This window comes from Megalops cyprinoides, chromosome 1 (assembly GCF_013368585.1).
Source record: "Megalops cyprinoides isolate fMegCyp1 chromosome 1, fMegCyp1.pri, whole genome shotgun sequence".
Taxonomy (NCBI): domain Eukaryota; kingdom Metazoa; phylum Chordata; class Actinopteri; order Elopiformes; family Megalopidae; genus Megalops; species Megalops cyprinoides.
In genome coordinates this window covers 35,948,917-35,976,803 of record NC_050583.1, presented here as the reverse complement: position 1 = coordinate 35,976,803, position 27,887 = coordinate 35,948,917, and the positions used below count along the sequence as shown (strand labels likewise).

Below are 27,887 nucleotides of genomic sequence, written 5' to 3'. Positions count from 1 at the left end.
AGCCTCTGGCCTTTCTCCTCTCTCACGGCAGGCCCACGTCTGTGCTGCACTGACAGTAGACCATGACCAGGCCTGAGCAACACCATTCCCTCAGATACATGAGTGAAGTCCTCACTGACAAAGGGACTCCAGGCCATGCCCCTTAGCTGTGGCTGCCTGAAAACTAGCTTTGTATTGATACCATTCCCACTGGCCCCAGAGGAATGGAGTTGCTCATCCTGGACCCTGGGAGCTATACACATTTTCATTTTTTCCCTCACTCTCCCAATTCTCTGTACCGAGTCCATAATCTCCTCCTGACACTCTCTCCTCTGGCTCTCTCAGGCCTTTGCACTGAGTGTGAGCAGTTCAATGAAGGATTTGAAGAGTGTCTCCAGCCAGCCCTGGTTGGCCATACACTGTTGCACCACCTCCTCCTGACCAGGGTCCTCTGCTGCCTGCTCAATACTGTCCGTCTGCAGAGAGAGGGTTAATAATACATTAATGCAATGTGGTACAGGGCACTACATCAGCACAAATGTAAAGACAAGGGTGTGAATACATTTTTTTTACAGTATTTACATATGACCTTCTCATTCTGATTCACTAAAATACACCACTTTATAGACTGCAGAACCAAGCTTGCAAGTATATATATATATATATATATATATATATATATATATATATATAAAAAATATATATATATTTCAGTTTTTTTGTATGCTACAAGCCCAACATCTTGACACCTTTCAGTGCTAAATTTCTAACCACTTTACACTAAAATGTTATGCATCTAAATCACCCTGTATATATTTTTCTTGTCCTCTCTCACAATACAGATGTGTCTGTAAGTTCACAGTTTTGCTCTTTAAGGATTCATCTGACAGTGCACATCTTTCCTTATATTCAAATTTGCACACTGTTATGCAATACAACTCTTGCATTACAGCAAAAAAAGGGTTTTCCTTGGTGTGGTTTTATCAGTGAACAAGGGATATGAGACAATGCAAAGTCCTGTAGCATGTGATGTGCTTGAATGTTGGTGGCTATGTGTGCCTGTGTGATAGAATGTCTCATTCCAAAATCCAGCAGTCAATACAGTGCCGAACTAAAAACCTTACCTAGCTCTTATTTTTTCAAACTAAATAATTGGCAACAACATGTACAAATCATGTGGCACTATTTGGTTGGTTGTCCATTTGGTTGGTTGTTGGCAAACAGGGCATGTCGTACTGATCAGTACAGTTTTTTTCATCTTCAGCCCACTGTATAGCAAACACGTCATCAAAAAGAAGAAAATATCTGAAAATTATTTTACAATTTTAAACATTTCATGTCTAGGGGAATAACTAACTTGCCTACAGCTTCTCCAAGCAATCTGAAACCTAAATACTGGACTAAACCATTTTTCTGGGTATTCTGTCAGACCCTCTGCACATGGGAAATAAATGCTGAATTTGTAACAAAAAGCACTGTAAATACAGCTTTATTTTATTGGATTGGATCTGAAGAAGAGAAAAACCGACTGGCTCCTTTTTTGAGGGACAGACCATTTTCTTACCTTTCATGTAGAGAGTGTTCTACTAAAGGCTACTTTAATTGACACGTCTGGTGTGACTGCTTTTCTTGATGCATTGAATAATGCAAAAATTGTTTTTTTTTTTTTTTTTTTACAAAAAAAAAAGCTTTATGAAATGTTGATTATTTTGAATTACTGTTAAATTGCGTGCCATCTTCTAAATCTGCTCAGTGGCTAAACCTGGTTGGGTTTTTGGTTTCATAATAACCTTTATTGTACCCATACTCTGCAAGCATTATGAAAAATAACAGTGTGTTTATAGTGTATGATTGTTTTGATGGATGCAGTTTCTGTCAGACTTGTTTTAATGGAACTGGATTTTTAACCAGTTCCACTAAAACAAGTCTGATAGAAACTACATCCATCAAAACAATCACACACACACACACACACACAGAGCGTGGAGAGGAACAATAATGTAAAATATGGCACTCATTGCTAGAAAAGACATATGTTATGCCTCAAATTATGCAAAAGAAAATGTATTAGATAATTTTTTAAATAAGGCAACTCAACAAAACTCACTTATTTACCCTTTTATTTAAGGTCCTCATGAAGAGGTTGAAATCCCCCCCCCCCCCCCCCCCCACAAAAAATGTTAAGATGTTTAGTGAGACATTTTAAAAATTAACACAAGAAGGGTAAATTTATGACAGTGGCAAAATGACAGCGGGATTCAGGGAAGCTTGAATAGTGCAATAATGAGTAATTATTGCAACTGAGTAACAGTAGCTATGGATACGTGTGGTTGTGATTGTGGGGTCTGTTCTTACCTCTCTCTTGCAGTGCAGGAAGGTGTGATATTTATAATGATGGAGGGAGTGGTAAAGACTGTAGAGACGACATGTTTCTGTTGACAGCTTAAAATCCTGAGAGAAGGGAGTAGTGAGAAAAAAAAAAAAACTAATAGGATAACTGAACGAACATTTTGGCAAGAATGTTTTTGTAACGTTTTACATTAAATGCAGTTTCAAAATACTCTTAAAATTATTTAAAATTTGTACACTCACAGTGTACTCGGCCAGTTATAGTCCATTTTTAAATTATACGGGAAACAAGATTTGTCACATTGCACGCTGCAGATCCTCAAAGAGAGACCACACAGGCCCAGGGCTGGCCGTCAGAACTCACCTGTTGTTTGGGCAGACTCCTCTTCACCCTGTTTAGGGTTTTGCGATTGTATCCCTCCCCTCCAAGATGCACCTTCACTGCCCCTGAGTCCAGGGGATCTGCAGTCATCTGGGGAAAGGCGTGAAGGGCCTCCTACAGAAAGAGAGGGAGGAAGAGAGAGCGAGCATAAGAGAGAGAATGTGATGGTGTCATACAATGAAGTTTAAGAAACTTAAGTTGAGTTAAAAAGATGTTCTATCAGAGACGTTAGGTGATCAGGTATGTGGTGTCAAAGGGAACAAAGTTCTACCAGGTGCATACCAAGCCAACAGAGTTGTGTCAAAGGTGGTTGCATTTTGAGTATGTTGAAAAACAACAAGCAGAATATGTTGTGACAGAACTCATGGCACACATTACCATGGCACACATTGCATTTGTTTTTTCAAACTAGGGATTCCCATTTTATCACAAAACATACATTTTTAACAGTAATTAGAGCTGTGAATGGCGCATTTTCTTACTAAAAACAACAGGCTGTTTTAAGGAACAGCAATGAACTTATGGTTACTTATGGTTACTGGAACATGTTACCATAGCTCAAATGGGAAAAATGACAGAGAAATAAAGAAAGAGACTTATCTTGCTGAAATTATGATCATTTTGTTAGCTTTTACTAACCTGAGCAAACCCAACAGAAAGAACAACACAAAACATGTCAAAGACACTAATGGTGAGACTTACAAGAAGGCAGACAGGAGAGGACAGTAAGGGACAGTTTTGACACACCTGGTGTTGGGAACTCATACTGACTCTCCTCAGCAGTCTCCTCTTCTGCTCATTGAGGATGCTGTCAATCTTCCTCATTGGAGGGAGGTACAGCTCATCTGGGAAAGAGAGAGAAGGACAAAGCTGAGAATAAGTTGAAGTGTTAACTGCATCTCAAGTCCCTACTCCTCATTCTTTTTTGCAGCTTATTTTTATTGTCTCAAGTCAACACATTTCATACATAACACAGCATATTTCTAAATGTATTAACCCCTATAAAAATGAAAAATGCTGATCCTAGAGGTATGCAGTGGAAACTGGAGCAAGGGGTGAAAGTCCCAGTGTACAGCTCAGTTTGTAATAATCTCTCTCTTTCTGTCACTCGATGGTCCAACCTCGCTTCCCCTCCCTTCTCACCATGGGTATCCTCCAGGGCCTGGATCATGTCGGGATCCAGCGCGGTGCTGACCAGCATCTCCACATAGCTGCGGAACATCTCCCTCATGGCCCTGCTATTCACCCCTCCACGCACCGGCACTGCAGGGGGAGGAGAGAGCAGAGCGGCACGTGGGTTAAACCTGCAGCCTCTCCCCGGAAAACGCCCACCAGAGCAACACCTACAAGCTCTCTCTAGACACACCCACCAGGGTGACACCTGCAGACACTCTCTGGAGACGCCTGTCAGGGTGATGTCTGCAGACCACCAAGACAACACACACTAGTATGATCCCTCCGGAATTCATGCTGAACTTGACACCTCCCTGCAGTGACCACCTCTTCATGCATTCGGAAATGGAGAGAAAGAGACAGACAGACAGACAGACAAAGGAAACGGACATGAAGCTGACGACATGAACCGACAGAAAAAGCGGTCCTCACTCTCGTCCTCGCTGGGCGGGTCAGGTGAAGACTCAGACTCTGACGAGGAGGGAACCTCCTTCAGCCACTTCTTCCTCTTCTTGGGCGGGGGCTCTGCCTTCACCTTCACTGGCCTCGTTTTGGGAGGACGCTCCGCCTTCCTCTCCCCTCCTCCTCTCCTCTCCTCCCTCCCCTTTCCTTTCTCTACCGCTCTCTTCTCCACCTTCTCCTGAGGAGGCTGAGGCTTCCTCTCCCTCTCCTTTTCTCTCTCCTTCTCCTTCTCTCTCTCTCGCTGCTCTTTGTTCCGCTGCTCCTTTTCTCTCTCCCTCTCTCTCTGTTCCCGCTGCTCTCGCTCCCTCTGTCTCTCTCGCTCCTTCTCCTCCCTCTCCACCCGGGGTGGGGTCTGGCTGCGAGGAGGGGCCACTGGTTTGGGGAGAGACTGGCGCCTGTTGGAGGATGGACAGACAGAGGAACCAGCTCAGAACATTGCATAAATATGAACATATACATATGTAAATATATACATACAAAATACAATACATACAACACAAATACGCTAGCATATATAATTAGCACACCCCTTTTGGCCAGCGGCTACCACTGACTAGAAAGAGAAGGAGGAGGATGAGCCAATTCTACTGTCCCCATAAAAACAGTCTTGCCTAAGCAAGAGAACACCAAGCAGCAAGGTGGAAACACGCAGGTAAAAAAACGTTTCATGGAATATATGCAGAGAGAACACCAGACTGTTGCCATAGAGACACATGCTGGGGGAGAAGAGACTGGTAGATGTGCCGTTACTGTATATACACAAGTAAATTAGTACACTGAAACAAACACCGAGAATGTGAGAGAGAGAGAGATTGGGACACAGTTTGATGGCGATAAGACGTGAAAATATACCTCAACGTTAGTGCAGGTCTGTGCCAGGGTTTTCGTGAGCACACCCTCACGTAGTCCTTTTTATTGACGTTCTCCAGGAACTTGACGTACAGACGCTGGTACCGTGTCTTAGCATCCCCAAAGTAACCCAGATACTGAAAAACAGAGAGAGGAGGTGAGGGAGGAGCAAGGAGAAAAAATGCCGCAATTTAATGAGGTTGTTAATGATAATTCTTGCCTGAGCGTCAATGTCCGCTTGTGTTTACACTGATGTCTGTCCTCATCATTAAAATGTTACACATTTTCCTTTATAAATCCAATAAAGCCAAACTGCGCTGCACACTGAGCTTAAACAGGGGAATGCTGCCCTAATGGGAGCAGAGACACTGGGGGTAACACCCTCTTAAGGGAGAGGGCCTGAACTGGCTCCTTCTGAAGGGATGCTGGGAGACTCACGTTGCTTGTGGCACAGAACTGCCTCTGTCCGTCCTTTATCTCGGGAGTGAACTTCTGCAGCAGCGCCTTTTGCACCCTCCAGATTGGGGGCGGCTCGCGGCCTGTCTGTAGCGCCAGCTGGATGGGGGTGAGGAGATGAAGCGCATAATATGAATAAGCATATTTATTTCACTTCTATGTCAGCTGAAGTTCACAGGGTGACACTGACACAGAAACAGGTCAGAGAAGTGAAACGTTGTATTGTAAGACTAGGGAAGGCCCACAGATACCAAACACAGAGAAAGGCCACCAGAAAGCACAGGCACTAAGAGGGATACAGAGATGGCAAAGTGGACAACCATAAATTGAATGAAAATAGTCCAATAGAACAGGGTACACACTATGAATGTGACACAACCATCCAAATGAACCCATAACTGCAAATGAATGCACAGTACCTTCAAAGTACCGATGTCTTCTGTTCGCACCACAAACTCGTCCCTCTCCCGGAATATGCCCTCTCCACCACTCTCGCTGTCCTCCTCTTCGCTCTCTCCAGCGATGGCTGCGTTGGTCTGCTTCTTGGCCAGGTGCAGAGGGGTTATCTGGGGCGCTGGTGCATCTTCTGGGGTGGGTGGGGATGGCGGGGAGGGCTGGGGAACCTCGGGGGCGGGGGGAGGAGACGAGGGTGGGGGAGGAGTGGAGGATGGGGGAAGAGCTGGGGGAGGAGGAGATGGGGATGGGAGGGAAGGAGGAAGAGGGCTAGGAGACGGAGACTGCTGCTGGTGGGGCTGTTCCTCTTGAGAGGGGAGGGGGGAGGGGAGAGAGAGGGGAGGCAGAGGGGGAGGGGATGGAGAGGAAGAGGGAGGTGGAGATGGGGAAGGGGATGGAGGAGAGGGGGGAGCTGGAGCAGGAGGAGGCTCATCTGGGGAGTCTAGAAATGAAAGGGAAGATAAAGAGATGTTTTGGGCCATTTAAACAGGATGCACTTATTTTGTCGCTTCTGGAGCAAATAAAAAAAGAAACACAGTGGCGAGTGTGTGTGTGTGTGTGCTCCTGGTGAGTGAGTGTGTGCTCCTGGTGTCTGTGTGTGCTCACTGCTTGTGTGTGTGTGCCCCTGGTGGGCTCCTGGTGTGTGTGTGCTCACTGCTCATTGTGTGTGTAGGATGGGTCAAATGCAGAGGACGAATTTCCCCGTGGAGAATCAATAAAGTATACGGCTATGTGTCCATACAGTGACCTCAAGTCACTCTCACTTACCTTCAACCTTTGGCGCACCAAGCATCTCCAGCTCTGGTTCTCTCTCTTCCTCATTGACCTCCTCCTCTTCCTCCTCTTCTCTCCTCTCTTCCTCCTCCTCCTCCTCCTCCTCCTCCTGTTCTTCCTGCATCTCAAGCTCGGCAGGCTCGGGGGACTGTGGGTGCACATGTGGAGCAGGCTGAGGACTGAGAGGAGGGGGCTGCTGAGGGGGCAGGGACTGGTGTGGCGGAGGCGGGATTGGGAGCGGCGGCTGGGGCGTGTCATACAGGGCAGAGATGGCAGACGAGATGCTCTTCTGCAGGTCCTGGTTCTTGCTGACGGAGTCCTCTTCATCCGAGGAGAAAGAAGGCAGGGTCTCCAGGTTGCGTTTCAGCTCTTCGTCGAGTCTCTTGCAAGGACTGGGGCAGTTGCTGAGGGCTAGCCCTCCATCCCCTTCACCCTCCCCAAACGGTGGAGGGGGAGGCGGGGGAGGCGGTGGGGGAGGTGGGGACAAAGGACGGATGCCGGATTTGCCAGGGGAAGTGCTTCCACTCCCTGGCCCCCCTGCAGCCCCCGCTGGCACCCCCGGCCCTGCCGGTCTTTTCCCCGACTTAAGGAAGTCCAGGAATGAGGCCATGAAACCAGATTTCATCTCTGGCTCTTTCTCCTCCACCTGGAAAAGAGTAGCAGGGAATTTGGGGAAAGACAGGGGGTGGGGGAGAAGGGGGGAATGTGGAAGAACGCAAAAGATATGTTTTACTCATTTATGTAAAGAACTTAACTGTAAATGTGTCATCTTGAAACTTTAATGTGTCTTCTGATATTTTCTCTTCAGTCAGATTTATTCAGGCAGCAGGAAAATGCAAGGAGAACAATGGTAAAACTACCCTGACTTAAACCTGGAGTTCACTTCTCTTTTTTTCCTTTTTGGTATCAACCAAAGACTAGATTGCATCACAGTTCATTACAAGAACAAACTTTGTATTACAGAGGCTATGAATGTAAACTTTTCAGGACACTGGTTACACAAACTATGTTCTGATGTTAATTTCCCCTTTCCATACTGTCAACATTAGCTTTCCATCCCTGTCTTTGCAAGCCTAGTGCTTGAGGGGAGTACATTCTGTCTGATGAGAGCCTGAACACATGTTCACATATTGACCTGCTAATTGAGCAAGGAGGGGAAAGTGGCACTTGTTCCCCTTTCAAGCGAACACCAGGGGGAGTAAGGGAGCCGTGACAATGAGAGCAATTCATGAGTCATGGCCTTAGGCGGGCTCCTGGCGCAGCAGACAATCACTCAATGGCCGTTTCCATGGAAGGTTCTCAGCTCAAGCTACTGCTGATGTGCACTCACATTCGGCACTAACAGCAAGGCCATCAGACACACGTTCATTTCTGTCAGCCTGAGCAGAAGGAGTTGTAGCAGTTCACACAGTTCTCTACTGTAGATCAGTTGATCACAAGCTTTCATAAGGTTAACGCATCCACATCACAACATGAAAAATCAAGCGACTGGCATATCCACTGATACCCTTCCTATTTAAATGAGCCCAGCAGGGACAATTCTGCTGGAGTACATTACATATGTAGTGAAAATCAGCACAGACAGGGCAGCTTTCCCTTTGCGCAATGTGACTAGCACCAGCTCTTCAAAAGCTGCCTAAAACATGGAGTAGGCTGAGGCACTTCACACTGCTTTCAAACAGAAAACACACTTTCTTCGTGAAAATTAGATGGACTATTTGCATATTTAACTCTGCGCTTCCTTGATCATTTGCATGAAAATATTAGGATCGAAATCCGACCACAGTGGTAGGAAGGAAGGTAGTAGGTGGAAAACTTGAAATTGCATAGGAAACTAGGCTTTTTAGTATGCATCAGCATCCCTCAGCCCTCTTCTCTACGACATCTACATGTCTTTACTGCCAGTCAAATACAAAGCAGTGTGTGAAAGAGTGCTGTCACTACGGTTGAGTATGCGCTCTGAATGCCATACCAACGAGCCTGGCTTTTTGGCGTCGCGGTCAAAGTCGCATGGTTGGTACCCCGTAGATCCGGGTTCGAGGCCGGGTGGGGTGACTGCTCTTGCCCTTCGCTAGACAGTGCAAAAGGGGAGATTTTTACCTTTTTTTTTTTTTTACCTCTTACCTAATTTTACCTTTTAGTAAATTAATACAAAAGAAAAGAAGACCTGCTGTATGTTATTTTAAGGAAGTAAAAACCATTCAAGTAATCTTGGCAGAAACTATTTTTTTAGATATTTTCCTCCCAGCTTGTGGCTATTTTTCCATTATTCCCTGTAATACCCTCAAAAAGTCTCACACTGCGCTCTCCCGAGCAAGGTGAGGAATCACTGTCCGAGGTCAACAGTAACATTCTTAGCTACGATGGCTGAGAGCTCCTACCGCTTTACCAGACAGCTAATGAAGGAAAAAAGGCAATGTGGAAAGCAGACATGGACTGCATAGCACCTGGACTCCATAGCAAATGGATTTTACAGGGTGAGTCTCTGTTCCATTGCTTGCTAGTGGAAGACAAGTGCTTCTGAATAAATGGTGCATTGCTGTGAACTGGGCACTCTCTCGGCTGAATAAATATTCTTGTGTTTATACAACACATTTTCCAAAATATGTCTACAAACAAAATTTTGAATCAGACCCTGAAACAAACTGATTTGGTCAAACTGAACCAGCAGTCTGCTGGTGGATACAGTTCCAAGCATGCAACTGGACAACAGCTTTTTTCCCTGCACTAGCTCATGCAACATTACCTAGCTACCTGCCCTGAACACAACCATTTTTTGCAGGCTTTCAGTTTTATTGACTAGTTATTGATTACTAATTTCTGGCAAGTCAAATGAGGTCTATTTGTTTTACTGTACACTTGTCTTCATAAACCCTGTGATAACATTAAAATGAACCATTTTAAAACTTACATTAGCTACCTGTACAGTGGTTTCTAGACAGACAGACTCATACGTGTTAGCTACCTAGCTAGCTGCTTCTAACATTGTTTTCTGTATCTTCATACTTCAGAACTGTATTAAGTCCCAACAAACACCTAGCAGGACAATATTTTAAAAATTAGCCACTGAACTAGCCATTGAACTCCTTTATAAACACACGGCTGCTCTTTTGTCTGCTGCCCTTCATGCAAAGATGTGTTAGATGGTTCATCATGAAAGGTGTTTGTAGCACATTTTCCAGAAGTCTTATACTCTTTTCAAAGCCTTCCATGGTTATGAGAAAGGATCTGAAACAAAATGACCTAGGCATGTTAAAACCAGTAGTTTACTGCCAGATGCAGTTCCTTAAACTGTCTCTGTTTTGCACTCTAATATAGCTAGCTATCCACATCCAAGATACTTACTTACGTAGTAAGCTAGCAACCCTTTGTTTACTGAAAAACATTTACCAACAGAACTTTTCATTCGCGACATCACAATATTATGGGTCTCTATGTTTAAAAATGTGGCAATAAAACAAATTGCACATGAACCATGTTTCAGCTGTATTCTAATCTTCAGCCCCTCACAGACCAAGTTACTTAACACCAGCTTGCCAGGCAAGACAGTCACATTTTTTAAGTGTTCACTGTTAACAGTGGCTTTCAGCTAACTTCCAACTTTTGCCAAACACTTCAAAATATAAACCAAAGTAACTGGCTTGCTGGCCAGCATAATAAATATCAACTTGTGTACTACAAACCAGGTATGCACAATATGGAAACAATGGCATCTCCCCAGATTACATTCATCAGAAATCTTGCGTTGACTGTGACACACTGTAACTCCTCTCCATGGTCACAGAGTTTCTGCTCAGTGCTACACTCCTGACAACACATTTGCTGGCACAGCAATACAATTTACACACCAGTCTGCACTCAATCTGCAGTCTGTCCTTTGACTAAAGGTATGCTGGCATCCTCTCTTCATAGACAATTGAACTCAGCTGGCTCTGTTCTTTGTACTCTATTTCTACTTTTAGCTTTCTCTGGCTTGAAAACTGTCTCAAAGGCACAGCCCTGAATATTCCCTCTCCTCACTCCTCCTCCCAAATTTTCTGGCTGACTCCGTATCTCCAAGTAACTGAAGTCTTTCACTCTGTATGTGGTAAATGCAGAGTGTGACTGTGCACAGAAAACTAGGGGTATCTACAGCTACTGTCCTGGAAATCTGGGAGCTCTGGTATTTCCAAGACACAATGACTTAAATGCATGCAATCCTGATTCAAATTTAAAAATCTTAACAAAAACAAATATTTAGACTACCATAACGTATGGAATGCAGGCCAGAGTGAGCCCTGGAATTGGAATTCTAACAGCATTAATCAACTAAAACTTGGAATTCAAATGACACAAAACATACTTAAAAATGACTGCAAAGACATGCATACTGCATGCCCACGCCTCCCTCACAACATTCCTCCATCTCACCTCCTGGGTCTTCTGTTTGACCTTTTCTTGGTTTCGGTTCATGTCCAGCCCACTTGTGGGTCCAGGGCTCAGACCCAGAGAAGGAGCTGATCCTACCGAGCCGTCTGACAGAACTGGGTCAGTACCAGACAAGGAGTCTGTCCTCAAGAGGGCATCAGAAGAAGGCATGGAGGGAATGGGCAGTTTGATCTGTGGCAGGGAAAAGCAGACATGACACAATCGGTGGTCAAAACAGGCATAAATCACTGCTGCACCCCCCCCCCCGTTCATCTCTTTTTTTATTCCCTAATTTCAATGCAAATAAATCTAATCCTAAACTCATTTGGACAATGGTCCCCCAACTATCTAATTCTCACAGCTTTCACACATTACACCAACATCTCACAACATTCCCCTCCACATTACTCACCTTGATAGGTCTTATGGGCTCCTGATGCTGTTGAGGTTGGTGATGCAGTTGCTGCTGCTGCTGTATCTGTGGTTGTTGCTGTTGCGGCATGTGTTGTAGTTGATGATGCTGGGCCTGGCTTTTATTTGCCATATCCATCATCGTATCCTCCCTCCTGCCACGGCCTCTGCCCCGTCCCCTGCCCCTCCGGGTTTCTCCTCCAAGTCCTGCCCCATAAGCTCCCATCATGCCCCTTGAGTGGTGGGGCTCTGGTAAGGGGCGAATTCGGGGTCTACCCCTGGGCCTTGGGGGACCCTCTCGTTTTGGCTTGGTGGGTTTCCTGCCCCTTTTCTTGGGCCCATCCTGGGGCAGTAACTGTGGAGGGGGGCCGAGGGTAGGGTACCCAGAAGGGTGGCAGAAGTCCAGGTCACTCATTAGGGGGCTCAGAGTTCCCCCAGCCCCCACACCCGCGCCTGACTTCCTGCAGCTGGACACCAGGTCTGGGAGCAGATCTGGGAGCCTTCTGCTGTTCAGGCGGATGTCAGCTGGCACATCCGCTTTGTCTTCATCATCCTCAAACTCGTACTCCTGTGCGTAACTCTTTTTGGGCAGGGAGTTGGGGTCTCGTCTCTGTTTGAGCAGGTGAAAGGAGCTGGTCTTTAGAAGCTTCTTGGGTCGAGAGGAGCAGAAAATGGGAGAGGTGAGGCCACTTGATGTGGGACCTCCTCCAACCCCCGTTCCTCCCAGCATCTTGTTCCCGGAGCCGTCGTTGGCTCCGGCGCCTCCCATCCCCATGCTGGAGCTCTGGGACTGGATCAGGCCCAGCTGCTCTGTGTTGACTGTGGAGGGAAGCTCGTGCGCTTTCAGAGAATCCAAGTCCAGATGCATGGAGCCATTGCCAGACTCAGAGAGGCTGTGGCAGTACTGCCCATACCCCTGGTCGCTGTGGTGCCCCAGCATGTCGTAACTGCCTTCACCACCTCCTCCAGCTGTCTTCACCCCCTCCATTGCCTCCTGCCCCCTTCGTCCCTCCGAAACCCCGTCCTGTCCCGTCTGTCCCGCCCCTCCACCTCCGCTACAGCTGGACTTGTATTCTTCCGAGCAGAACATGTCCTCCATGCCCGGGAAGAAGGAGCGGTCTTCATCTTGCAGGAGGGAGTCCGGGAAACAGATGGACGTCAGGGGTACGAATCTCTGCTGCTGGCCTTGACCGGCTTTCCCCACAGGGCTCCCGGTGTCGAACTGGTGCTCCTTGAGCTGATTTAACTGGGACTGGGAAAGCTGAGAAGGGTGAGGGTCCGGCTCCCTCTGCTGCTGCTGCGGCTGCTGAGGGGGGCCAGAGTTGGGGGGAGGCGGCATGTGATGGGAGTGGGGGTGAGGATGCGGGTGGGAGTGGGGGTGGTGAGAATGGGAGTGCTGATGATGGGAGTGGGGGTGCGGGTGCGGGTGGTGGGGGGTGATGTGGTGCATGTGAGAGGGCGTCGACAAACCCAGATCCGGCTCCGAGAGGAAATCGTGCAGCTCAGAGGTGGCGTGCGGCGGGTGGTGAGACTGATGATGGGGCGGAAGCCTGTGCTGCTGCTGCTGGCCGTGACGGTCGCCGCTCCCTCCAGCAGCCCCCGCACCTCCCCCCCTCTCCCCGGCTCCCCCTGCTTCTCCACGGGAGTTCTGGGAGAGGGAGTGCTCCAGCATGTCCAACGGAGACACCGAGTTTTGGTTGGATTGGCTCTGATCTTGCTGGGCTCCCCTACCATAGTGGGCCTCCAAAGCCTGGGACTGGAGTTGGAGCTGCAGCTGAGAGGACTGTGACTGGGGTTCCCCTGGTGGCCCTCCCACACCCCCTCCGGCTCCCCCCATCATGGCCTGCTGGCTCATCGAATGCTGCTGTTGAGCTTGAGAGTCCATCTTATTGCGGGTGGTGTGGGACAGCACTGACTGCAGAAGGTGAGCCGGCGGGGGCTGGCGGGGCTGGTCAGTGGGAGAATCGAGGAGGGAGAGGGCGGCCTGGGACTGCTGCTGCTGCTGCTGCAGGTCGGGGGTCTTGCGTAGGTAGGGCAGATCAGTCGGATCCTGGGGCTTTTTTTGGAGCTCTAGGTGTGGATGGGAGTGGGGGTGGGGATGCTGGGGGTGAGAGGGGTGCTGAGGGAGGGGGTGCTGAGAGTACGGGTCCCCCCGACTGTAGTGCACCACCGAGCCAAGGGTGTCGTGGTGATGCTGGTGGGGGTGGGGGTGCGGGTGGGAGTGCACCTGCTCCGCGCCGCCTCTTCCCCCGCCACCTCCCCCCGTTGCGGCTCTCTCGTTCTTCTGTTGCTGCTGCTGCTGCTGCTGCTGCTTCTTCATGGACATCTCCAGCTGGCTGTCCAGACCTCCTCCCGCCCCTCCTCCAGCCCCTCCCGCCCCACCTGTGACCACCCCGGCGCTGGAGGTGGCGTTGTTGGTGCGGATAACGCTTTGGAGGTGGTACCTCTCCTCAGAGCTCTTGCTCAGCTCGTAGGCCAAACCCTTGCCTCCGTCCTGGGTCTGCGGCACCTGCTGAGGCTGAGGCTGGGGCTGGGGCTGCTGGGGAGGCTGGGGAGGCTGCTGGGGGTGGTGCTGAGAAGGGTGGGGTGCCGGGCTTTGGGCCTGAAGAAGATGCTGGATCAGAAAGTCGTCATCATCGTCATCCTCCTCATCTTGGGACCTCTCCACCCCGAGCATGTCAGAGCTGGTTTTGGCTTTGGGAGGGGTGGGGTGGTATGACTGGGGTGGCCCTCGTGTGTCGGGATAGCCCTGCGGGGAGGACAGGAAAGCGGGGGAGAGAACAGAGGAGAGGTACTTGTTGCCCCCTGGCCCTCCGGGGGACTGGGCAGGCCGGGCAGGTGCAGGAGAATGCAGCCCTGGGCGAATGATGCCAGAGCCAGAGGGGGAGGGGCTGGAGTCAGGGAGGTGGTAAGAGCTTCCTCCTCCGCCACTCCCCACGCTGCTAGCACCTCCTCCCGACCCTCCACTACCCCCTCCGCCACCACTACTGCCCCCTCCAGACCCTGTACTGCCCCCTGCTGAACCTCCACCCCCTCCTGACCCTAAAAGTGCAGGAGAGTGTCCTGGGCCGCCGTAACCCAAAGAAGGGCTCCCGGCTCCCCCTAAAGAAGCCGGCAGCGACCCATAGCCAGAATCTGCCCCGTAAACCACCTCCGCCGAGAACGACTGCCCGCCTGCCCCCAAACTCCCGTAACCTTTCCCCGCACCAGCACCTCCTCCCGCACTCAAATCCTGTGCCTGGGGGGAGTTGAAGCCCCCGTACGGCTGGGAGAGGTGTGAGGGAGGGGGCTGGCTGGGGGAGTAGGACTGGGGCTGCTGCTGAGGGGGGGTCTGGCCTGAAAGGGCAGGGGAGGGCTTGACTGGGGTGACAGGAGACCCGTAGCCGGAGAGGCAGGGCTTGGGAGGGGGCTGCTGGGCGGATGAGGAGGATGTGGGAGGGGGCGGTGGTGGCGGCGGAGGTGGAGCAGACTGGGGCGGAGGTTGCTGTCTGGAGGGGGCAGAGGTGGAGCTCGAAGTGGGGTTTGAGTTGGAGGGATGGGCCCCTGAAGCAGAGGACGAGGACGAGGATGAGGACGACGTGGAGGATGCAGACGGCGGAGTGTGCGGCGTGCGGGAGGAGGACCCGGAACTGGAGGAGGAGTAGCCGCTGCTGGAGCTGCTCTTTGTCCCTTTGCCTGCTCCCCCGGAGGAGGACGACGAGGTGGAGGAGGTGTAGGGGGGCTGGATGATAGGCCGGTACACCTGATCCGCTCTGGGGGAAGGTTTGGGGTCAGAAGAAGGGCTCTGGTCACCCAGGGGGCTACATGAGACTCCAGTGTGCCTGTGGTGGGTGATCTGCTGATATCCCGACGCCCCGCAGCTGAGGTAGTGCTGCAGGGAGTGGGCCGCTGAAGAGGACAGCTGGGACTGAGAGGGGGAGGGGCGCTGGTAGTGCTTAATCACACTGTCCTGCCTGGGGATGGCCCGCTCCTGAGGGGGCGGCTGAGGTGGAGCGGGAGCCGATGAGAACACAGAGGCATTGTATAACTGGGAGGACTGGTCCTGGAGCTGGGAGGAGAGGAGGTTGAACTGGTGAGGGGGCAGGTGGCGGGTGGAGGAGGTAGTTGGGGCTTGAGGCGGGGGCGGGCCTGTGGGGTCTTGTCCACCCCTGTAGGCTGCACCTTGCGAGGAGAGCAGGCGGTCAAAGCCCAAGCTGGACTGGGAAGGGGTTTTGATGTGCAGCAAGGGGTCGTGGGGGGACAGGAGGCCATTAGAAGTGGGGCTAAACGTGGGTGTGTCCTGAAGAGAGAGTGATGGAGTGACCCCAGGGAAAGAACGCCCTGAAAACGAGGCAGGGTGCTGATAGGCTGACAGGGCAGAGGAGGAAGGGAAGGTGCCCGACCCAGGCAGGGCACCAGATATGAAAAGTTCAGCCGGTGCTGGGGTGTGCATGGCTGTGGGGGACAGATACAGAAAGAGGACAGTTATTTAGAAGTTGTCAACTAAGCACCATTTAACAAAGAGGGAGTGCTTCCCTTAGAAGTTCTGATAATTGACAGAAATACTGACAACAGTTGAACCAACATTAATATCATAGTTATGAGCTGATATATACAGTGGTTAACAGTCTGCTAAAGCATTCACTCACTGGTGCACAAGCACAAAACTCACCTGTCTGCCAAGACGGGGTACGGAACTGTGAGAGGAGGGAGGAAGCTGATGGAGGAGGCTGAGGGCCCCTGGACTCCAGAGCTGAAATTAGGTTCATGACTGAAGCATCTGGAGCAGAAGGGCTGGCATGGTGCAGCCCAGTGTCAAACAGCCCAGAGAGACCTGACAGGACAAGAACCCAGCCTTTAATCCAAATGTACTGGCTAACTGGACACAGACAGCTCTAAAAGCATAAACCCTTGGAGTAAGAGTTGTAAAAGCACATTAGCACACTAACTGCACTGGCATGCACATAAGCAATAGAAGGAATGCTCGAATGGGTAATGGTCTTCAACAAATAACTTACTAAAAGCTGATTTTTTAAAAGTACTGAATTTCATGGAGGTTTGTATTTGAATGTCCAAAACATTTTTAATTTTGTAAACAATGAATAATTTTACAAGTTAATTCACTCTTAATGGACTACTCTATACACAAATAGTAAAGCTCTTACCCAAACTCCGCCCAGCGGCACCCCAGGCTCCGCCCTGACCGGAACTGGCTGGGTGGTGATTGGTTGCATATCCTTGCAGAGGATGGGGCGTGGCATAGGCTTGGCGATGGAGAAGCTCGGAGTCTGGGTGGGATGATCTGGAGCTCCCATATACCAGACTGAATGAGAGAAAGAGACTGGTCAATACAGAGTGCCGTTTATACAGTAGGCTGGGCTCAAATCCTTCAGTGGTGAAATGCAAAATCAACAGTGTATGTTGTTCTGAAATACTGAACACAAAATCAGTCTTTGAAACTCTCACGAGACATGGCAAATACAGCTTGCTGCTGCTTGTCTGTGAAGCACCAGTATGTTTATTGTGTGAAAAACAAAATTTGTAATTAGTGAGCTTGTGACTGTTTAATTGTAGCCAACAACTGACATGATATGTCATGATGTAACACGTGTAAGGATGATAAAATATCTAACCAGATGTATGTATATTTGCAATAAGATGTTTTTGTGAAGCAGTTTTCAACTGCCGTTTTTAATAACTAAACATATCTACCAAATTATGCAAAAACATTCACAATCTTATGTAATAACAGCTTAACATCTCCATGCTTTTTGCAAACTGACATCGCCCAAGAAATGTGTTTATTCTCACTGAATTGACACTTCTGTGACACAGCAAGCGCATACCTGTGATAGTAGGCCTACACTCACTTAAAGAGACGCATGACAATCCATAACTATTCCAGTCCATGAGTCAACAATGATGTTGACTCCATAGGTGTCACTCAGCTACACCTGAAATGTACACTGCCAGTAAGGTGCACAAAGATGTTATCTTGTGTTTCACGTTTCTTTCACCAAAAACACTGACTTGTGACACAAGAAAAGGTTCTGAAGTTAGCGGGCCCCTGCGCCTCCTAACATTGGCATTTCTTTAGATGTGAGGAAATGCTGACACAGCCTGATGGAATGGAGATGTTGGCATCTTCATATTCTTCATATCATTCAAATATTACTCTTTAGCCACTGAATGACATGTATATAACTTCCTACGAAATGAAAGGATCTATTCATTTTGTATAAAATTTGCATTTCTTACTCAAACATTTCCCAACAGCCTACTTTGATTTCCATCTATTCAGTGAAATGGTAGTATTGTTTTAGTACAGCTTTTAAATTATAGTTAGCAAGCTTGCACAGAAGCTTAAGATAAACTGGTGACAGGATACATGAATGAGCTAACTGGGTAGCTGGCTACTGTAACAACATAATTGCATGAGTGGTTACTAAATGTATAAGTTTTGACACTTAGAGACTGCCATTCAAAACATAACATTAACAGTCCATATCATATATGTGTTTTTATTTGTCATTTGAAGCATTAAGGGCAGAAAAATAATATTTTAATCACACAAAGTATGTAAATTCAAGATTGAAACACATAAAATGGGCTTCCTTGCTGAAGACTAGGCCAGCCTCAGCACATTTGCCATATTACCTAGAAAGAAAACGGTAAAAACTGCTATTGAGACACCACAGTCCCTTCATTACTTAAAATTGCCTTACTATATTCTTACTGTACAAAATTCTTTTCACTGACACACGTCTGTAAACCAGAGAGCACCCTCCTGTTCATTTGTATGCAATCCTCACTTTCACACACTGAGCACCAAGGCTAATCTGGGGCCAGCGTTTTTTGGTTTGCTTTCTCTACCTGTCTTGTGCAATTAGAAAGAGCAATACTCAGTCAGCCTGGCAATGTGAGACTCTCCTAGGGCAGGCTCACGGAATGCATTAGTAAACCAGCTTACCAGCTCGTTAACATACATCCTTGTACGTTTCTAAGTAACTCTGATGCAAGACAGCTAACTATACACAAAATTTGGAGGCACATATCTCTGAAGATTCTCTAATACAGGATGAGTGTGCCTCCCATGAGTGATCTAGGCAAAAGCATCCTAACAATCACAAACTAAAATATAAGCTCCATGTACAGAATAAGCAGTCTTCCGGTTATTTTACTTGCTTATCAAACACTTTTTCTGTGTCCATTTTAAAAGAGCTTAACCACCAATATCAGTGTTTTCTTAACACACAATTCTGGTTGTGATGTTGGGGAACCCAGAAATGGCATTGGTTAATCTGTCAAGACGATTGGTTCTGTTTTAGCAATCACAGAATCGTCAGCATATGTGCAGAAGTTTCAGTATTTATAAAACACATACAACAGGAGCTAAGCTACAAAGGTGTTCCCTACATCTTAAATAGAGGAGATGGTGTAAATGAGTTTGACCCATCAAGTCATATTTGGTAGCAAATTTTCCAGAGTAAAAGTTTGGTGTTCATCCTGAAATGAACACATTTTGGCATCTTAAAATTAAAGAACTGCATCTCCATGCTTCTATGGAGACAGTAGGCAAACTGGTTGAATTTTGTCAGTTAGAATAATATGAACAATTTAAACTGTTTTGTTAATGCATCTATACAAAATTCTCTGGCTACATTATCTTTCTAAACAAACCATGTTTGTTTGAAAAGCAAAAGACACCTTAAGCAATGCCAGACAGTAAGTTATTTGGGGCTTTAGACATCCTACATTGTAGAGGAGCCGTATGTTAGCATATAACATTAATGAACGTAACTTTCTCATGAACATTACACTGAAATGAACATGTGTAAAAAAAGAAAACAATTGAATGAAATTGAATGAACAGTGTGAGAGTACAGTAATTGTAAGCTCAGAATCAATGACAGATCTGTGCAGCATCAAATATATTCTGTACCTAAACTTCTTTAGTAATTACCTGAAAAAATACAAAGAGTATTAATAAAATAAGTAGTTACAGGGGGCAATATCAAATTAAAGCAAGTTACCAAAAAACAGAATAATCATAAAATAATCATAACCAACAATTCTAACTTAAGTATCCATTTAATTTCTCGTTTCAGTGCAGTCGCAGTAGCACTAAACTGGAACATCCAGAAAGCTGTATAACTTTAACCTTATGGTCAGAACTGGTCATCTAATTTTACTCTGCATGTGACATCATATCATGCAGAACATTAACACCAACAGCAATATTGTTCTTATTGTTTTGTTTTTCAAGTTCTGTAAAGCAATTTATATGCAACATTGTGTTTACTCTTTGTAACACAAATTAATCGTGATTTTAAAAGTTAATAAACAGTCAACACTGCTGAGAGAGGTGTTCCTGATTTTTATACGCCAGTAAGAGAACAAATCAAACTAACAGCCCCTAAAGGTGACTAACAGCAGAGGAAACATTGTTTTAATTTAAAATTCAGTACCCAGAGTCAATTCAATATTTCAGTCGTATCAACCCGCACTTAGTCGCCATTTACCTAGCAGTATATACTGGGGGTGCAATGACAAAAATGTGTGCATGCAAACACAGGGTAACTAAAAAATGCACATACATGGGTGTAAGGTCAGCACATCATTTCATTACCAAGTAAGCTAGCCACCTATAATGTAGTTAAAATTCTAGATCTCCTTCCTGGATTGTAGAACTCAAGAGATGTGTAGCTAGTAATAGTGGCAAAAATAAGCAGATACATATCTTGTTGTGACTGTCATTGCTAATAACTGCAAAAAGTGTCCATCCACCATGTACAAGACATCACACCCTGCTACCGCAGGCTATTCACCCTGTTGTTTGCTTGATGCTTGGGGTAAAACCCCTACCTTTGAAGACAAATGCCTTAGCCAATAAATATGAAGACTATAATATTAACTCTGCAATAAATATCTTCTTAGAGAAGTCTTATCAAAGCAGGAGCGTTATTGTAGGTAAATCAAATAAAAGAAACATTCAGCCCACCTTCTAGAGACATTCTTCTAAACTGCTGGTTTAGTGTAAATCATCAACGCATCACCTTGGTTGTGGAACTGGGTAACACAAAGCTGAGCATCGTAGGAGTCAGGGAAAGTTATTTGGAAATACATTACTGAATCACATAACAGAACATTATTTTAAGTGTGCATTAAAATGATCCCATAGTTCCCACAGATTTTCTATTGGCGTTTAGAATATACACATGAAAGAGTTACTGACAACCCTTTCAACAACTAACAACTACAAATCTAGTATGTGTCTGTCACTATAAATACAGATAAAATGTTGAAAACAGTATTAAATGTAAGAACTACTCAGAAACTAGTAGTTTACTGCTGATCCCTTACATCATATAGAAAGCAGGGATCTAGCTGTTAAACTTCTGGTGTCATTCAGCTAGCCAGTCACTGACTATTGACTTAACAGTAGCATCTCCTGGCTTGTTAGTAATGTGGGGAAAGGAAACAGCAGCCATCCAACAGAAGCTTGGCAAATAAGAGGGCAGCCAACCAACAGAAGTTAAAAAGAAATGTGAAGCTTGATAGCCTTCTTGAAAGCCAGTTATGTAATTAGCTTACTAGTCAGCTGAGAACACATATTTAGCTATCTATACATGTAAGTCATTGAGTGCATAACATGATATGGCTTGTTACCACGGTACATTCGACATTGACAGTGCAAGAATACAGATGTACTTCAACGTTTTATGCGTAAAGCTAGCTATCTGATTTCCTGCATGTTGTTCAATGTGTTCAACACACATATGGTCTACATTACAGACCACACTTACATAGCTGTTTTGAACCCAATGACAACACAAGCAGGCAACACAAACTTTGTATTGAGCTCAATTAACATCGAAACCATAAAGTGTTCAAAGCACGCTGCTGAAAGTGACAATTAAGGTGAGCAAACACTCTGCATACTGTTCAAAGGAGAAAATGTACTAATACTACGTGCCAATGTTACAAGCCTTATTTTGTCTCCTTGTGTTTTGTAACGCACAAATACAATTTTGTCATACTGCTTGGTTAGTCAGCTGGATGAATTTGAGTATATAATCCAGCAATGCGATGCTGGTACTAAATAGCTATTGCTATTGCTACGTATCACAGGCTAGCTGGCTAGCTAATTACAGAGCAAGCTGCAGTTACCTATACCTAGGAAGTTAACAGGCCTTTTATTTTACATTTGCTTTGTTCCAATTGTTCCCCTAAATTCTGCCTTGTCAATCTTTATGACTACCACCATGCCAGGTAGCTAGTTATGGGCTATTCTTCTGTTGAATGCCATGTGATTTTCACTCTCTCTTGAATTACAATTATCTATCTGTCTGGGGGTAAATTTTTACAATGCGTGAATCATTAACATCCTAGCCTGTGACAGTGCACTGATGCAATTACAAGCTGGGCAACTCTGGCAGACTGTAATGAAGTCACATTCAGCCAAAACACTGGTGTTACTCGAGTTCCATTCTTTATAATGTGATCTTCCCACTCTCCCTCTCTCACAGAACATCCATTGGTCCTTCACCTTGTCAAATCAATGTTCTCTTTTTTGGTCACTTCAATTAATTTCAACAAACCCCTGTGAGGCTGCAGAATGCTCTATGCATATAGGAGCTAAACTGCCGGAGACTGAGTACAGCACACTCCTACAGTGTAGAACACAGCAAACTCCCATACTGTACAGCATAACAAACTCCCATAATCTAGTGCACAGCACACTCCCATTCCATAGAGCATAGCACACTCTCATTCTGTTACCTAAGGTGTGTGCATTCTACAGTTGCGCATGTGGATTTTCCATACATATGGGTCAAACATACACACAAATTACTCACTTTACATGCTTTTTGGTCAGCAGTAATTATCCTTAACACCTTCAGAACACTAACGCCCCTACCTAGCATGCCTGTCAACAAATATCACCTAAACCTTCATATTCAAAACATCCAACAGTGCATTTCTTTATATAAAAAAATACTGTGAGGTTATTTAGAACTTAAAGAGGGAATTGACATATGATGTCTAGTGGAACCTTAGCTCATTTGGCATAACATTTCTATGTTACCAAAAAATTAACATTAATGAATTTTGGTTAATAAGACCTTCCATTTTCACCCAAGTTTGATTGGCATGGAAAATGGAAGACAAATTGAACAAACTCAATTTCTAGCCTCAGTAGGCTTGCTTACCATAACTTTTCTATAAAACCACTCAAACTAACTGCAATATTTATTTCAATTCAATTACCTGTAATTTCTTTTTAAATAAAACATTAAAAATGTCAGGTGTGCCCAGTCAAGGGTTAAACATTTCTCAGACCGGAGGGATTAACCTGTACCTTGCTGTTTTCTAAACTGTCAGCCTCACCTTGATCAAGGGCAGTTTTAATTTCTATAGCAACATTACTGATAACTGAAAACATAAATTGTACTAAGGTCTGCAGGTCAGAAGTCCTAGATGAACCATTTGTTTTGCTCCAGTGGTTTAATGTGACCTGGTCTCCAAGTCATCCAGCTTCTGCTTCCATTTATACTATCCACTTGTGCACCACTTGGGAAATGGGGAATGAGCATTCAACTGTCAGCCGGCCAGCAAACAGACTGATGTTCTCTCCCAGGACAACAATGTGCCATATCACATACCTGTCCTTTCCTAACAGTTCATACATTACCTCTGACAAGAGGGATGCCACTTCTGGGTATTAGACAAATGAATGAATTAGTGTTCCAGATATCACTGTTTGCAGTAATATAAATACATAAATGAGAGAACAATTTACAGATTGAGGATAGTTGGTTTGTGGTCGTCAAGCCCATAAAATCATATGCAGCAGGTCATCCAGACCAAAAGACCATCTTGCTTTTGAGAATAGCTACCAGGGAGAGTACTGCTGATGTGGGGCAGCAAGGAGGATAAGAGGGGTGAGGAAAAGGGTCAGCTGTTACTATTCTCAGAAAGCCTTTGGTTTGGCATTTAACTGGGCTGCTTATTGATAGATTATGTCAGAATGTTTCAACAAGCACACTCGTGTATTCCACACTTTTTTTGCAAATATATGACTTTATGAATTGGTTTAAAGATTGAGCACATCTAACAAAGAGTATATCTACATTACATGTCTGTATGTTGTGTGTCAAATTATGAAATCCTAATGCAACCACTGATGTTATTTCTATTTCATGCAATGTCACCTGTGCTACCTACTAGTTAAGTCAAAATTAGTGACATTTTTACCAAAGAAAAATATTCAGCATGTTTGGCATTCACCCTGAGTGCATGTCTGACAAGATATTATCTACCAGTGTCTTGTTTTATAATGTCACAGTGCCTGCTAAAATGTAGTACAACGAAAATTAATATTACATCCAAAACTGAGAAGACATAAATTCTAGTTCTATACTGAACATGATTTAACTGATTAATTCTGTGATTAATTCACGTAAGTATAATGTCTGTAGGTTAGCCAAAGTATTCAGCTTCAAACCAGCTGTTCCTTGCTCTAAAGCAATGTCATGACAAGTGATGTATTGCCAACAGCAATACCACCCTGTAGCTTTCTGACACCAAATGGCTGACGCTGCTAAGCACAAGTAGACTTACTACCTGGACAGAAGAAGCTTAGAAGAACCAGGTGCCACTGAACGCGCTGTTAGGAGGATCTGAGATTGCATTCTTCAGTCCAAAAAAAGATAAAAAGAAACATGCCAGGGCAGTCATATGCATTTTATGAGGTCTGGATGAGACACTAAACCAAGGCCCTGACTAACAGTGGTTACTGTAGCTCCACTATCACTAGGTCAAATTAGTTATCCTCTATCTAACAAGACATTGAATATTCCCCAGTTCAGATGGGGCTAGAGGGGATTCCACAGGCAAGCAATGTGTGGCAATATTGGCAATGGGAGGTGAAATTCACAGTGGAAGGATGGCTGTGGAATATTTTTATGCTAGCTCCACCCATAAACACCTCTGTGAAATGTCATGTAATGTCTGGCCTACTGAACCTTGTATTCTGGAGTGAAAATACATTCGTGTCCCAGGTGAATGGTAAACCTCTGAGATAACTTTTAGCTCTAAGTTTATTGTTCAATGAGATCTTTTAAATGTGCCACTCATAGGTTTTGTATAATATTTATTGTATTACTCAAATAAGAGTAAACAGTAACCACACTATTACACTTATTATTCCAGACAATGTCCATTTGCAGACATTAACCTGCAGAGGATGGCTTCCTTGATAATCCCACAGCTAAATTGTGCCAAGAGATGAAAAAAGCTCCTTTTGCGTGTCAGTTCAGCTCACAGGAGGCTGATCCAGGCTTGGGCACTCACAACCAATGAGGCCAGACAAAACAAACCTCATTGCCTGTCTTAGAAAGCAAATTTTAAAAAAAATCAAGATCATAAAACAAATAATCTTGTTTAACTGTCTTCAGCAAAATAAACCTGGAGAGAATCCAGTCATGGACACAGCCATGAAAACTCAAGGGTTAATATTTCCTAATTTGCAGCAAAAATGTAGAGTCAATAATATTTCTGTTCATGCCACGCTATAATATGTCACAATATGATTATCATATATTTATATTAAAGACTACAGATTTATACTAAGAAACATTAAGCCATAACTCATGGAGCCAATTCCAAAGGCCACTCAGGTGGCCAGAGTATGTTCAATAAACCCAACAAGCGCATGTAGTTAGTCGTAGATACAATGGTCACACCTCCACGCGTCAGTCGTAACGCCAATCTGATGCCTATTAGAAATTAACTGTATAAACAGGATTTAAATTAGGTAAGTATCCGATGACATTTTTGTTACAGTGTCATTATCAATGTGAGATTGATTTGGGTTGTCGCGGCGACTACAGTACTGGCAGTTATCTAGCTATCTAACGTTGTAGGCGCGTTTCTAACTGATTAAGTAGGCCGCAAGTCTGACTGGCAGACAGGCACACAGAGACCGTCACTAGGCTGCAAGCTGAAAACCGCATTTTTACTTCATGGCAGTGAGCAGCAAGCTCCAATCTACTTATGTTCGCAAGTGCAGTACTTTCGTGTTCGTCGGACTCGAAAGGAAATATACCAAAGGTTAGCTCGAAAGCTCTTTGATTTCTCAGCCAACAGGACAGCTAGCTAGACTAGCTAGTTAAGTTAGCTTAAGTTAGCTTTCCAATAACTGTATTAAAGTAACGTTACTTTAGTTACGTTAGAACACTTTTATTGTTCACATACCATGCATGAAAAATAGACAAATAATGAGCTATCTAGCTTGCCAAACATAACGCATAATATCGGTCCACACCTCACAAGCCAGATGGCTGAATTTTTGTCGGGTTTGAAATGAAAGCTTGCCAAACCTTAGTTTAGAGACCAAAATGGTTGTAAAGCTAGCCGCAATTTTGAAAGCAAAATGGTTTTAAAAATTCCCATGTTTCTTTATATTTGTACGTATTTTGTGGGATTTAAAATAACGTTGAATGACGTTAAATATCTAATTTCTGTCATCTTTAAAACACTCAAAGGCACTGTAACGTTATATGTACGATAGGTACCTATCGGTAGCCAAGATACCTATAGGTATCTTATGTACTTCAATTTACCTAACCTAAATTATCACTTACTAACCAGCTTGTTAGCTGTTATCTTGCAAGAAACTTGTTCATTAGATATCGTTAGGCTAGTAGTTCATTCGCATGTAGCTGCCAAAATGCCAAAATTATTTGACGTTAGCTACCTGGCTACCTATATTTGATAGTCTAAGTAGCTAATTGTGTTTTCAAACTGTGTTGTCATACATTATAAAATTTATTTATTATGCTTGATTACCGTATTGAGATTGATACCGTAGTAATCTGGGTTAACGTGCAGTATAGTAAGCATTGGTATTGGTGATAAATTGAAGCTATCGGTTCAGTAATTGTTTCAGCATTTTAATAGCCAGCTTGCTATATATAGCTACTGTCAAGCATCATAAACTTATGCTGAGCTAGCTAGTCAGGTAACTAGCATTGTTATTAGCATGGCCATACGCTGCAAACAAGTATGGCAAATGGTTCAACTTATCCAAACCCATATTATATGTAACATTAGAAGAGAACGAAACATAGTCTCATCTCCACATGGATCTAACGTTAATTCAGTTTTTTTCAGGCAACACCACATCGCACCACCCACTGAACATACAGAAGCCATGATTTTCAACAACAGATACAGTACCTTGCTAACGTTAGCATGCTAGCACACATCCGTAGCTAGCTAGCTATCTGTCCATCCAGTTAGCTAAATTATAAACACTGATATCATCATCTTGCTATACGTATCTGTAGCTAACAACGAATGCAATTACAGAAGCAACGCGACTATGAAATTATGCGCTTGACAGCATAGTCAATAAGTTAGAAAATGAAATAAATCGATTTGATTTTCTGTTTTTGATGAACCGATACATCCTTCAACCCATCCCCCTCTTCTCTCCCCTCCCTCCCTCTTTTTCAGTCTACCTTCCTTACCACGCATTAACTCTGTCAATCGCATTCCTTCCATTTTCAAGACCCCCATTCCCTGCTCATAATAATACTACCTAGTTACCTACCTGGACGACCCAGATAACACAGATAACCAGTGTAGCCTGCTAGCTAGCCATACGCATTGAGAGACAGCACGGATTGTATTGCGCCAATTGAATGGGCATTGTTATAGCTAGCGAGCTAACTAGCTAGCTGGCTGCATAGCTAAGGACATGTATGCATGCAAGGTATGGAAGTGTACATCAGCTGCATGGACAAATCCTTACCTTGCCTTCGCCGACCTCTCGTAACTCCATCCCGTTCCTGCGCCCAAATCACCAAATCCTGTACCAGGATAATTTCTATCCATTAAAAAAATGAACGATGAAAATGGAGAGATAGTGGGGGGCGGGGAGGGAGAAATATACTGGATTGTTGCACTCTGTCGCCGTCCGTTTTTTTTCTTCTTTACAGTATCAGGCTATTTATTTCTCCCGTTTCACAAGCAAATCTTCAAGAATGGGAAACGGCACAGGGAGAGGGAGAGAAATGGAGGGGAGGAGAAGGAGGAGGGGGTGGAGGATAGAGAGAGGGGAGGAGGGGGAATATGAGGGGGGTCACACCAACCACCACCACCACCAAAAATTCGTTTTCTTCCTTCCCTCCCCTCTCCCGTATTT

At 45.2% G+C, this 27,887-nt stretch overlaps 1 protein-coding gene across 1 annotated transcript; it reads right to left on the bottom strand.

Annotated features, from left to right (window-relative positions):
• Positions 1–135: 135 nt before the first annotated feature.
• On the bottom strand, positions 136–27,787 carry LOC118774463 (proline-rich protein 12-like). The gene is made up of 15 exons (XM_036523809.1): positions 27,495–27,787; positions 16,840–16,997; positions 16,347–16,508; positions 11,697–16,129; positions 11,288–11,476; positions 6,872–7,523; positions 6,070–6,545; positions 5,633–5,749; positions 5,198–5,331; positions 4,316–4,740; positions 3,854–3,973; positions 3,458–3,555; positions 2,693–2,824; positions 2,335–2,430; positions 136–455 (listed from the first exon to the last, which is right to left on the bottom strand). The coding sequence occupies exons 1-15, from the start codon at positions 27,575–27,577 to the stop codon at positions 321–323; spliced, it is 7,410 nt and encodes a 2,469-aa protein (XP_036379702.1). The 5' UTR covers positions 27,578–27,787; the 3' UTR covers positions 136–320.
• Between the last annotated feature and the right edge of the window lie 100 nt (positions 27,788–27,887).

Bases quoted from the DNA above. Each gene is read 5' to 3' on its own strand.
- LOC118774463 (XM_036523809.1), bottom strand. From the start codon at position 27,577: ATGGATAGAAATTATCCTGGTACAGGATTTGGTGATTTGGGCGCAGGA. The intron at 6,546-6,871 runs GTAAGTGAGAGT...TTTCATTTCTAG, and splicing joins TGGTGCGCCAAAGGTTGAAG to ACTCCCCAGATGAGCCTCCT. The intron at 456-2,334 runs GTAAGAACAGAC...CTCTCTCTGCAG, and splicing joins TCCTGCACTGCAAGAGAGAG to ACGGACAGTATTGAGCAGGC.